Raw genomic sequence first — 13,440 nt, 5'->3', positions numbered from 1 at the left:
AGGCAGCCACAGCAGGCTCTGCATTAGCTGCCTGCAGCCTTTGTGGGGACAACATAGAACAAAGGCTGCCAATAGCACCAGAAGCTTCTACCTTGTGAACAGAATTTAGGCTTGTAGCATGGAAAAAAGAAAAGATACCAATTCTTCATGTTCCAAAATGAAGCCCTTTTCTATTTGATCAACAACAAGATAATACATTCATTCACCCTCCGTTAAATAGTTATATCACTAAGAATTTGCCAAGCACTGCCCACCTTACTTCACATATAAAATTCATACAATTTAATACTTAAAACTGGTACAGAAAATGTTAAGACACTTGCCAAAAACTATCTAAGGTAGAGTGAGACCAGGATTTTTAACATGAGCTGCCTGATGTGCTAGCTGCCTATCCAGGAATGCTGGACAAGCTTTGCCCTTTCTTTATCTCCAATTAATTTTATGAACAGCCTAGAAGTCAGAAAAATGGGATATATTGCAGTGATGGCAGTGAGAATCCCAAATCAGATAAGTAACTTGTGGAAATGACCTTCATGGTATCCTCTAGGTTCACCATTAAATTTTTGGCTTTTCTACGATCTCAATTATTTTGCCCATCAGTTCCAAAGCCTTCTCCATCCAAAACCAACCAACCAACCATAAAAACACTTATTTAATACACAACATGAGTAATCTTAGTGTGTTTCAAACATAGTTTTAAATCCATAACATTTAAAAAAGGTTTAGTCATTTAAACATATAAAAAAATTCTTATTGAAAAAAACAAAATAAAAGTAAATCTAATATACCACTTTTCTAATAGAATATACAGGAATTTAATTTTGCCAACATTGCATTACAACATGAAAAATCTGATCCTTAAATACCCCTAATAGCTGATCGCATGCAGAAAACAGTATGGAATGTCCACTAAATTTAGGATTATCAGATTATAAGTTTGTTTCCAGTTATTTTTTGGCTATGGCAATTTATTACACAAGCAGACATTCTAGTTGTTTGATATACTTTGCTTTTTGAATTATATGGAAAACTTCTTGGGAGAAAAAAAGTCTAGCACATCTCATGTCATGTTGACTATTTAAAAAGGGAAGTAAATGCAATGTTCGTGGAACTGGAACTATTTTTTTTTTAATTCTCAGTTAATATGTATGTAATAAGCCTTCTCATGAAATCCATTCTAATAATGTGCTTTCCCTCACTGTGTCACTTTTTATTACCAGTTCACTGAATATTTACTAAACTTAGTCTCAGTTCATTGCAATTTTTACATTTATAAAAATGTTTATCACCCCATTTGAGCATTTCCACAAATTGGTTAATTCAAGCATTCTTCCATATAAAGATGGTCCTCTGCATATAATGGTTAGACTTAAACATTTTTTTTTTTTTTTACTTCATGTTGATGGTGAAAAAGTGACACAAACTCAGGAAAAGCCCTACCTCAAAATCTGAATTTTGATCTTATCCCTGGCTAACAATAGGTGGTATAATAATCTCTGGCAATGCTGGAGAGTGGCAGTGAGCTATAGCTCCAAACAGCCATGTGATCACAAAGATAAAAAAGCCATATATTCTACTGCATACTGTGTTACAAAAATATAATGTTCAGTAGGTTAGGAGTATTGAGTTTGTTTTTAAGTTGCCATGTCTTCAACTAACAATGGGTTCATTGGAATACAACACACTGTAAGCCAAACTACACCCCCATATTCCTTAAATAATAAAATACAGTTGGCTGCTTATATTTAATACTTCAGAAGAAATGTCCCTCTGCTTATCAATTCAAGTGGAGTTTTTGTATCTGATAAAGAGTAATTACAGATGCAATAATGTGCCTATTTTATATTAATACTTCCATAGGCATTTTTCTTAAGAGTACCCAAACACTAGAGAATATACTTTAAAAATACAGTCAAGTTTATCATAATTAAAACCCAACTCAATGTTTCTTTACTTAAAGGATCTTATCACCATAATCCCCCATCCTCCAAGTCAAATCTGTACCTAAATTAGACTTTTCGCTCTCTCTCTCCTCCTCATTTCTCATATTTGATCATTTCCCAATCTCTTCTCTGCTAGTTTCAATGTTACAATATCTGAATCACTAATTTTCTAATCATCTTTCATAATCCACATTAGTCTACACCAAGAGCTGGCTAACTGGTCCAACTCTAGTCTCTTTCCATTAGTATTACTCAAGTTTGGATGCTAAGTATTTCCCAAAGGTCATGAGTATAAAGCTTAGTCATTAACTGGGCACTATTTCTAGTTGGTAGAAATTTTAAGAGGTGGGAATTAATGGGAGGTTTTGTGGTCACTGGAGAGCATGCCCTTGAATGGGTAATGAGACCCCCTAGCCCCTTCATCTTTTCTTTTTAACTTCCCAGCCATCAGGTGAATGACTTTGCTCTGCCATGTACTCCTCACCATGACTTGCTGCCTCGAACAGGGCCGAAAGTAATGGGGGAATCCACTGTGCATTGAAACCTCCCAAGATGTGAGCCAAAATAAACCCTTCTTCTTATAAACTTATTACCTCAGCTATTTGTTTTAATAACAAAAAATTGACAAACCAAACCCCAAAACATTTTCTCAGTCGCAAAATTAAACTTCTTGAAGTATACTAGTATTCCCGTCACTCTAGCATTTATAACCCTACAATGATACTTCACTGCCTGATTCTAGTTTAGTCTTATGCATTTTGATTCATTTTTATGACCTTAACTCCACTTAACTTCAATTTGTGATGTGACTTATCACCCTTCCTCAAAAGTATGGTCAACTTTTCTTTTTTTCCCTACCATTTGCTTTGTCTTTCACCTTAAACCAAATTTTTAAGTTACTTTAAAAATCTGACTTTTTCCACAAAGACTTTCCTATTCTTTCCCACCTCTGAGTGAAATCCAAAGCACCACAGAACCGTAGACTTTGCTTGTGGCACTTAAAATATCCTACCCAAATGGAAAATTATTATGCATTAGTTTTGGGCCTTTAATAAACTGTAAATTCCTCAGGGGAGGGTACATTTATCTGTTCATATTTGCATCTCTTGCAGCACCAGGAAGAATGCTATCCCTAAAGAAGATGCTCAGAAATATTTACTTAATGATTGAATATAAACAGTACCAAAGGGCATATGATAATTATAAATCATAGGTAGATCATTTTGGGGTCAATTTAAGAAGTACTGAATATAAGAATACAGGCAAGAAACAAAAATTTTGCTATTCTAGGCTAATTCCTCCTTTTATGATAAACAAATGAATTGTGCTTCCTAAAGTTTTGAGAATGAAGATCATAGTTTGTTGTCAAAATGTTTGAACCCCCAAACATGGTACTAGTTACATTCTTATAATTATTTACTAAGAAAGTAAACTTGTAATTTACTAAGAAAGTGGATTTGGAACTTCCTTGCAAACATCCAGCAACATTCTTAATGTCACTCAGTGTAACTCAGTCCTCTCATTAAAAAGGTTCTAGCATACCTTTGAAACTGGCCTTTTCAGAATATGGAGTACTTAGCATTATTCCAGGAGTATAATATGTACCCTGTAAACGGGATAGTATTCACTACTTTCATCACATTTACTTTTTTATGTTCTAAATTCCTCTCTTGCATTTAACCTTTTCCTCTTCTTTGCCTTCATATTATTCAACTCATTCATAATGCTCATCTCCTATATGCCACACCATCTCTCTGCATAAGTAGCACCAGATGCTTCGATTTTTGCCTCTTTTACTGCGGTGTGCTACTGGTTCTTTTTTCCATTTTTTTATTCTGACAATTACAATGTTATTCCCTCCACTCTCCACATTGCAATTACATCTTCTATGCCTTATTTTTTCTACTTATCCTCCCAGCCTTTTATTATTTCCTATTTATTATTTGCTTCTTTTCTCTCTTTAGTACCTTGACCCAACTGCTGTTCATATTTAAGGCCTAATTTTGCTTTCGGAAGAAAGATGTATTCCTGAAAATCTATAGTAAACACAAAGTTCTTATAAATAAAATCATACTGCCCATACATTTAAAAAAACATGTTAAAATACCATTTTATGCATTGAATTATCATGTCCTATCATTTTTACTAATACACACAATGACCAGTTGGCTTAAGGTCTTGACAAGTTCTCTGTCTTTGCAGTCTCTCACTGTAATGCTCTAATGTCTCTATGATTCCCTACTTCCAGTCCTTTTGAAGTGATAGGTTAACAAAAAGAAAAGATGAGTCAGGCCATAGGGACTCAAGCCATTACTGCCTTTTCCTTCTCATTGCTGTCTTTGTGTTCCTGTCGGTGCTCTACTTTCCTACTATAGTATCACCAGTTTCCATTCTGCAGTGTGTCTTTGTTTTGCTTCTACTACAGGTGTAGTGTTCCCCAAGCTTAGTTTTGAGTCACAGAGCCTGTTTTTTTTTTTTTTTACTTCTAGATTTGATATTTATCTTTTCCTTTTTCTCATGCCAAAAAGGTAGTCATGAGTCAGCCTACTTGTGAACACAAGACAGATCTGCACCTGTACATATTTCTGATATACAGTATCTATGATCTTTTCTTATAAATGAATGATACCTTTTTAACAAAAGAGCCATGAAGTCATATTATCAATGTGAATACTTACACTCAGCATATTTCTGAAGTTGGGAAAATTCTGAGGGGCTGAGGTGGGCCCATTTTTCCTGATTTGTCATGGTGGAGATAAGTTCTCTTTCATACCAGGAAAGGGATTCTTTATTCAGGTGTTGGGCAGAACTCTATGCTTCAAAGATCCCAAGTGGCATGTTTCATGATGAAATATATGAAGCTTTCAAAACACACAATCTGTCCACATGAAACTTCTGTAGATGTTTGTAGTTTCAATAATGTGTTCAAGCACTGAGAAAAGAAAAACATAAAAATCAAAAGATTAGCATTATTGCCCCAAGGAAAAAAAGGTAGCAAGTTATAAAATAGTAAGGATTGTCAATTTTGAAATCATATATTTTAAAGTTATTTCGAATAACCTTTAATTGCTTTTTCATTCTTTAATGGCATTTTAATACATATTTCCTAATCACTTACATGAATGAAATTAAAACAAAATCTAAAGGAGTCAAAATAAGCATTATCACCTCCTAAATATACGATTGCTAATTTACTAGATTTCCAGCAATTATTTGGAATGGAGTTCAGCTATAACATATACATTTGCCATGATGCAAGTAAACTCTGGGATTTTTCTAGCTATCAAATGAAGATAATAACTTTAGTTTTAAAAATCGCAATACATTTGCCAAATTAAAGAAATTCCAAATGTTCGAAAGCCTTGCTTAATGATAGTAGATGATTCTAGTGTGAATCATGTTTTAAAATAAATACCTAGATTGTCATGGACTTAGATTCACTGGCAAATCTGTAAAGACAAAGTGAAAACCCATCTGGTTTCAACTTTTTTATCAGAGACTATAATCAATTGTTCAGCAATCAACCCAACTAGCACTGTAATCTTTAAAGAAAATGAAGTATTTAGAAGAAATTGCTTAGGTTCTGAAATTGCATCACTGAAAGGCTTATTTATACAGTGACATTAGCTAATGTCAGAGTGTTTATTCAGACAAGGCTCATTTGGTTTTAGGGCCTTGCCTTTGCTTACCATCTCTTTATTGTTCTACAGTATCAATCCCAGGACCCCAAAGTCACATCCTTATTACCTTGTTTTTAACAAGAATAAATAAATGAGTAAAAATAAATTTAAAACTGTTCTTTTCGGTCTTATTTGTTCAGGGTTCCTGTACTCAGCTTTGTAAGGTGGTAGTTTGTTACTTAATGAACAAAGAAGAGTGATCTTACTGTGTTAACCGAAGATAAATTGCAAAGCAAACTGAAACAAATGGGGACATGTGAGGGACATTTCTTGAGTCATCCACCCAGTTTCTTTCTGCAGATTCCATTCTTCACACTGATTTAATCCTAACATTTTGCTTCTCTTCAGTTACACGCAGTTTGGGTATAAAACGACTTGTTATGCCCTCCCCTATCCAAAGAGGGACAGATGATTCAGTCACATTTGGCACATTACAGTCTCCTGGGGCTTTAAATGTGGAGTGCAGAGTGATTCAAGGACAGGGTGAAAGCAGTTGTAATGAACTCATTACAGAAATAATTGGATACCTTTGCCTGTCTGAGCCTGGATCTCCAGCTATCTTGTCCTTTCCAGAAGTTAGTGATATTCTTTAATAAAGGATTAAATGTGGCCAGGCGAGATGGTGCACACCTGTAATCCAAATGGCTTGGGAAGCTGAGCCAGGAGGATGGTGAGTTCAAAGCCAGCCCCAGCAACTTAGCAAGGCCTTAAGCAACTTAGTGAGAATCTGTTTCTAAATATATATGAGATGGGGATGTGGCAGCTGGGTCCAATCCCTGGAGTCAAAAATAAATAAAAATAAATAAATAAATATAGACATATACCAAGATACCATGCTGTACTCCATACATATGTTCAAATATTATCTTGACAAGTAAGGTAACTAACACTAAGTGACTGGAATCTAGTAGGTGTGGCAGAGACTGCTAGAAGTCCCCTCAATATCCAGTCTCCCTTGCTTCCTTGGTAACAAAGCCTTAGTTTTATTCAGTGAATATATATCTATCAAAATGACTATACCTAGGTTCTGTGCACGGAAAAGTGGCCAATAATCATGTAAGTAGATATTGGTTGAGGCAATACAGAAAGTTTCCATTAGAATAAAAAGTTAGGAAGTGTCTTTTTAAATATTTTTATGTCTTCCTCTAGCTACCTACCAGAAATGTTCACAAATCTAGTAGTTTCTTTTGTTATTGGTAATAATAAATAAAATTGAGAAGGGAAGCCAGGGGCTTAGCATAGTGAAGCCCAATAAGATAGACCTGGGTAGGCAAACAATTAACAGCAAAATAAATTTGGGCCACATCCTGTTTTTCTAAATAAAATTTTCTTGGAGCAGAGCCATATTCATTAGAGAAACCCTCAAAAGACCAGATTTTGAAAATATGCTTAGTAAAGAAGTCAGGGCATTATTCTGAAGGCAGTAAGGAAGAATGAAAAGACTACCAGAAAAGAAAAAAATAAAGTCAGAAACCTGATCAAACTTGCATTTTGGAAAACAGGTCAATATCTAAGTTTAGTTTTTTCTCTGTCTTCTGTTATTAAAATAGCTTCTTAACTAGCTTCTTGAACTCACTCCTTTCTTTAACCCGGCCAATTCTCATATTCCATTTGTTATTCTTGAATGGTCATAAACTAAAGTGACTCCAGAGGCCTGATGACTTACCAACAAGTTAATTAATAAATTATAGTAGTAATGATAATCAATCCCATCGGGGCACAAAATCACTTATGTTGCCCCTAACTTTTTAGGGGCAACATACATTATTCATTAAATAATATAAGTTAAATAATTGATTATAAAATATAATATCCAAACAAATAAAACAGTGATGGAGTGATGGAATGAATGAGTATGAAATTATAAATTGAATCATCAGATTTTAAATCACCAGATTTAAAATCTAAGGATTTTAAATTTGAGTTTCATATACTTAAATGAACTGAAGTGCAGATGGAGAATAGTTTTCCAGTCAAATATTTTAACTAGTGGAATCAATATATCCCAAGCTTGTCAAAAGAGACATGCTGCTGGTATAATATCAAATCCAGAGGCACCGCTATTCTTCATGCCTCCGAATGTGATGAAAATGATGGCAGCACTTTCTCATAGTCTCTGCTTCTTCATAAATAGGTAGAAAGAATGCAACACTATTCAACTGAGAATCCCTATGGTGCATTCACAGATTTCCTGTTTCCTTGCAGAAGGTTTTCTTTAGGCATATAAAATGAGTGCCAGAAGGGATCCACTTTACTGGCTTTTGGAAATCAGTCTAATTCTGGCTTTCTCATCTAGTCAACAGATGTGGCACTTTGCCTAGTTGGTGGCAGAAAATAATTATGTTGTAGGAGTTGAAGAAGATTCTTTGGCCTATTGTACCTTGGCTAAAACATTCTTCATCATTAAGAAAGGAGTCATTTACCTTGTGAAGAAGTTATTAATCATGATCTAAGTAAAAGAGTCTTCTGGGTTGGATGCATTGTTAGTCACATTAAGTATAAATATTTACAAACTTATCACAGGTCAGTATGTCATGATTCCAATCTTCAAATAAAAGTTGGTAAACATTATGGCACACTGAAGAATACATGTATACAAATGTATACAAAAAGATTTTATGATGTCTGAAAATATTGACTAGGAAGGTCATGAAACACAAATTATAAGGTAAGCAGTGAAAAAATATCTTGGGGGTGAGAAAATGCAGGGTTATATCATAATCATAGAATTGCTTAATGAAAAGTAAGATCAAGTTAAACAGAATATTAATTCTATAATTTGATTTATAGTTATTTCTTTATTTAACCATGAAAATAATTTAAAATGAACCCAATGTTGTCCTAGGCATATTCTCAGAATCTGGGTATGTAGTAATGTGTTAAATAGATATTGTAACTTACTTCCTGGCTCTTGGAAAAAGGGAAAGATCTATATTAAATAATCCAATTATACAAATAAATAATTGTGACCTATTATCAGTTATATGGGGGGAGGGAGAAGAGGCAACCAGATTCTGTAAGAGAGTACACCAGGATTTCCTGATATAGTTTGGGATGTTCAAAGAGCAACCTATAAAAGAAGATATATTGAAACCAAATAATAAAAGTGGATTAATAATTATACACTTCAATAAGGTCAAAACCATTCTGAGAGCCTAGATCTGAGAAAAAAGTAGAAATACTAGAAGCTCTCTGTTATGACTCAAATATGAGGTGTCCCTCAAAAGGTCATGTATGAGACAATGCAAAAAACTTAGAGGTGAAATGACTAGGTTATTTATGAGAACCTTAGGGTATTAATCCCCTAATATGCATTCACTAGATGGTAACTATAGGCAGGTAGGGTGTGAGGTGGGTCACTGGACGCATGCCTTTGGGGTATATATTTTGCTTCAGGTGAGTCAAGCTCTCTCTCTGCTTACTTGTGGCCATAGCCTGAGTTGCTTTCCTCTGCCACAATCTTCCCCCATGGTATACTGCCCCAACTCAGGCCCATAGCTATGAAGTCAGCCATCTGTGGACTGAAACCTTGAGATCAAAAATGAACTCTTCTTCCTCTTATTGTTCTTGTCAGGTGTTTTAGTCATAGCAGTGAAAAATCTGACTAAAACACTGTCTAAAGATGGCAATTGTGATTGGACCCTGGTGAATAAAAAGCAGTAGGCCTTAAGAGCAAGCTGGAGGAAGGAACATGGCCGCCGACGAGGAAGCAGTGACTCTAATGTCTCCACATTAACAAGATCAAAAAGACCCTTTGGAACAGCGGCAGTCTTCACACTGAGGAACTCCTAGCAAAATTCCATGAAGAGGGGTCCTGCCGGGATCTGGTAGGTCTAATAGAAGTGTCGGTTTGTGGCCGCTGGGACTCGGGGCCCGGGGACTGTGGTACTTGCCGGCCATCGCCTCCCCGGCCCCGGGCGCCGCTGGAGCTCGAGCCAGAAAAACACGGACCGGGACGCGGCACGGCTGGCTAGAAGCCGGGAATGCCGGGGGCGGAGAGAGCGACCAGGGCAGCGCTGGCTGTGGAGGCCGTGGAGGAGAGAGGCGTGGGAGCTCGAGGCAGAGACACACCGGAGAGAGCGAGCCAGCACCCCGCCATCATCCCTAAATAGCGAGAAGAGGAAGATGGCGGCGGGAAGTGAGTAAGCCTCTCCGTGTTCCGCGCCCCGCACCACCGCGTTTGAAAAGCTGAGACTGACAGCTGCGACTCAGCATTAAGCCATCCAGCCGAGGCGGCTGGTCAGCCCTTCTCATCCTGCGGAGGTGGATGCCTGCCGGGCCTTCGTGGGTAGTGGCCGCAGGGTCCAGGCGGGGCTTGGGAGACAGTGGGGACCCGCCCGTGGCGTTGGTCGCCTGGCAGGGGGAGGCGAACTGTCGCCGTTTGCGGAGGACACCACTGTGGCAGAGGGCTGGAGTCGCAGGGCTGCAGCGCAGGAGATAACTTCATTGAAGCCTGCTGCTACAGGTGTGTGGACACCTGGCTTTCCCTCTCCACGCATCGGGGAAAACTTAAGAGCCCCTCCCAGCTCTCCCGTGAGTGCTACAGCCAGCCCGAGGGAGTCAGAGGTGGTGCGGGACTGCCGCTCCCGCCAGGGTTGACTGCTGAGGTCTCTTGCACCAGCTACGGGGGTGTGGCTACCGGAGGGCAAGTAAAATTCGCTGAGGATTCTCAGCACCAAGCTCTACAAAATTAGGGTCTGAGGGAATGGCAATCTGGAGGAGTGAGCCCAGTCGTTCATGAAAACAGGGCTCCCGGGAGCAGCAGACCTGGCCTGTAGCCAGTACTGTGGTGAGAGGGGCCTGGCTAGAGGAAAAGTGGAAGGGATTGGACACAAGAGGAGGCCCTAGGCACTCAGGTTTGGAGACTCGCCCAGTCTGGGAGGAGCTGCTGCACAGTGATTGGTTCCCGCGTACTGACGGGAAAGACTTGACCTGGTGGGCACAGCGCCACCTAATGGAAGAGAAGTTAATCAAACTCTAAGATGGCATTTATTAGTTTTTTTTTTTTTTTCTTGATTGGGGTTTTTCTTTCATCTTCATTTTTCTATCTTGTTTTTTTTTTTCTTTCTTTTCTCTTTTTTTCTTCCTTCTCTTCTAATCTTAATTTTAATTTTTTTAATTATTATTAATATTTTTTTAAAATTTTTGTTCTTTTTTAGTTCCTATTTCTTTCTTCTTTTGTCTGTTCATTTTTCTTATCCCCCTTCCTTGAATTCTACCTGCCTACTCTCATTCTCCTTAGTGACTTCTTCCCTTCCCTTCTAATACCTTTCCTCCCTAGCATCAAATAAATTTATAGGAATAAACAGTAACTCAGCAGTCAATCAGAACAAGAAGCAACATGAGCAGCTTCAAGAAACAAGGAAGAAAAGGAGTACAAACAATGCAGGATAGCCTAAATATTCAGGAGGACCTAGAGTCATCAGAAAAATGGTCATATAAAGACCTCAAGGAACACCTTAGACAGATGGAATGGAACATCAAAGAGGATACAAGACAGCAAATTCAAGCAGCGAAAGAACACATTAAGAATGAGTTACATAAACACCTAAAAGAAGAAGTTAAGCATCTTTATCAGGAGATAGAGATTATAAAGAATAATCAAACAATAATTCTAGAAATGAAGGAAACGATAAACCAGATTAAAAACTCAATTGAGAGTATCACTAACAGAGTGGAACAAGTAGAAACCAGAACGTCAGATAATGAAGACAAAATATACCATCTTGAAAAGAGTCTAGCCAACTCAGAAAGGCTGGTAAAAAATCACGAGAAAAACATCCAAGAGATTTGGGATAACATGAAGAAACCAAACTTACGAGTCATCGGGATAGAAGAAGGTACAGAGATTCACACCAAGGGAATGAGAAACCTGCTGAATGAAATAATTACAGAAAACTTCCCAGAAATAAAAAAGGAAACAGATATACAAATTGAAGATGCATACAGGACACCAAGCACACAAAATCACAGTAGACCAACGCCAAGACACATTGTTATGAAGATATCCAATATACAGAACAAAGAGAAAATATTAAAAGCTACAAGAGAAAGGAGACAGATTACATTTAGGGGTAAACCAATACGGTTAACAACGGACTTTTCATCACAGACACTGAAAGCAAGAAGGTCATGGAACAATGTATTTCAAACACTGAAAGACAATGGATGCCAACCAAGAATTCTGTATCCAGCAAAATTAAGCTTCAGGTATGACAACGAAATAAAGATCTTTCATGATAAACAAAAGTTAAAAGAATTTGCAGCCAGAAAACCTGCATTGCAAAGCATTTTGAGCAAAACACTACACGAGGAAGAAATGAAAAACAATAACCAAAACCATCAGTGGGAAGTGCCTCAGTAAAGACAGAGGGAGAGGGGAAAGATAATCACAGAGAAACAAACTAAATATTTAAAAAAAAAAAAAAGGATAAACAATCAAACATGGATGGAAGTTCAAACCATATATCAATAGTAACTCTGAATGTTAATGGCCTAAACTCTCCATTAAAGCGACATAGGCTGGTATCATGGATTAAAAAAACAAATCCAACAATATGCTGCCTCCAGGAGACACATCTGATTGGAAAAGACATACACAGGCTGAAGGTGAAAGGATGGGAAAAAATATACCACACACACAGTTCTCGTAAGCAAGCAGGAGTGGCCATCCTCATATCGAATAAAATCGACTTCAAGACTAAGTTAATCAAAAGGGATAAGGAAGGACATTATATACTGTTAAAAGGAACCATTCACCAACAAGACATAACAATTATCAATATTTATGCACCAAACAATGGTGCTGCGACATTCATAAAACAAATTCTCCTCAAGTTCAAGAATCAAATAGACCACAACACAATAATTATGGGTGACTTCAACACACCTTTCTCACCATTGGACAGATCCTCCAAACAAAAATTGAATAAAGAAACTATAGAACTCAATATCACAATCAACAACCTAGACTTAACTGACATAGATAGAATATATCAACCATCATCAAATGGATATACTTTTTTCTCAGCAGCACATGGATCCTTCTCAAAAATAGACCATATATTATGCCATAGGGCAACCCTCAGTAAATATAAAGGGGTGGAGATAATACCATGCATTTTATCTGATCATAATGGAATGAAATTGGAAATCAATGATAAAAGAAGGAAGGAAAAATCCTACATCACATGGAAAATGAACAATATGTTACTGAATGATCAATGGGTTACAGAAGACATAAAGGAGGAAATCAAAAAATTCTTAGAGATAAATGAAAATACAGACACAACATATCAGAATCTATGGGACACAATGAAAGCAGTTTTAAGAGGAAAATTCATCGCCTGGTGGTCATTCCTCAAAAAAAGAAAAAAACCAACAAATAAAAGAGCTCACACTTCATCTCAAAGCCCTAGAAAAGGAAGAGCAAAACAACAGCAAATGTAGCAGAAGGCTAGAAATAATTAAAATCAGAGTGGAAATCAATGAAATTGAAACAAAAGAAACTATTGAAAAAATTAACAAAACTAAAAGTTGGTTTTTCGAAAAAATAAATAAGATCGACAGAACTTTAGCCATGCTAACGAAGAGAAGAAGAGAGAGAACTCAAATTACTAACATACGGGATGAAAAAGGCAATATCACAACAGATGCTACAGAAATACAGAAGACAATAAGAAATTATTTTGAAAACCTATATTCCAACAAAATAGAAGATAGTGAAGACATCAATAAATTTCTTAAGTCATATGATTTTCCCAGACTGAGTCAGGAGGATACACACAATTTGAACAGACCAATATCAATGGATGAAA

The 13,440-nt window shown here is 37.0% G+C and overlaps 1 protein-coding gene across 1 annotated transcript in view; it reads right to left on the bottom strand.

The window, feature by feature from the left end:
* DGKB (diacylglycerol kinase beta) overlaps positions 1 to 13,440 on the bottom strand; it is a 680,640-nt gene that overhangs the window by 595,443 nt on the left and 71,757 nt on the right. Inside the window, exon 2 of the mRNA XM_081286832.1 lies at positions 4,622 to 4,875. Coding sequence (XP_081142958.1) covers positions 4,622 to 4,691 — 70 coding nt within the window. The 5' untranslated portion in view covers positions 4,692 to 4,875. The remainder of the gene's footprint in view (positions 1 to 4,621; positions 4,876 to 13,440) is intronic.

This window comes from Spermophilus citellus (genome assembly GCF_964194105.1).
Source record: "Spermophilus citellus genome assembly, chromosome: 3".
Lineage (NCBI taxonomy): Eukaryota > Metazoa > Chordata > Mammalia > Rodentia > Sciuridae > Spermophilus > Spermophilus citellus.
The sequence above is the reverse complement of the archived record's forward strand: the minus strand, read 5'-3'. Positions and strand labels throughout refer to the sequence as shown.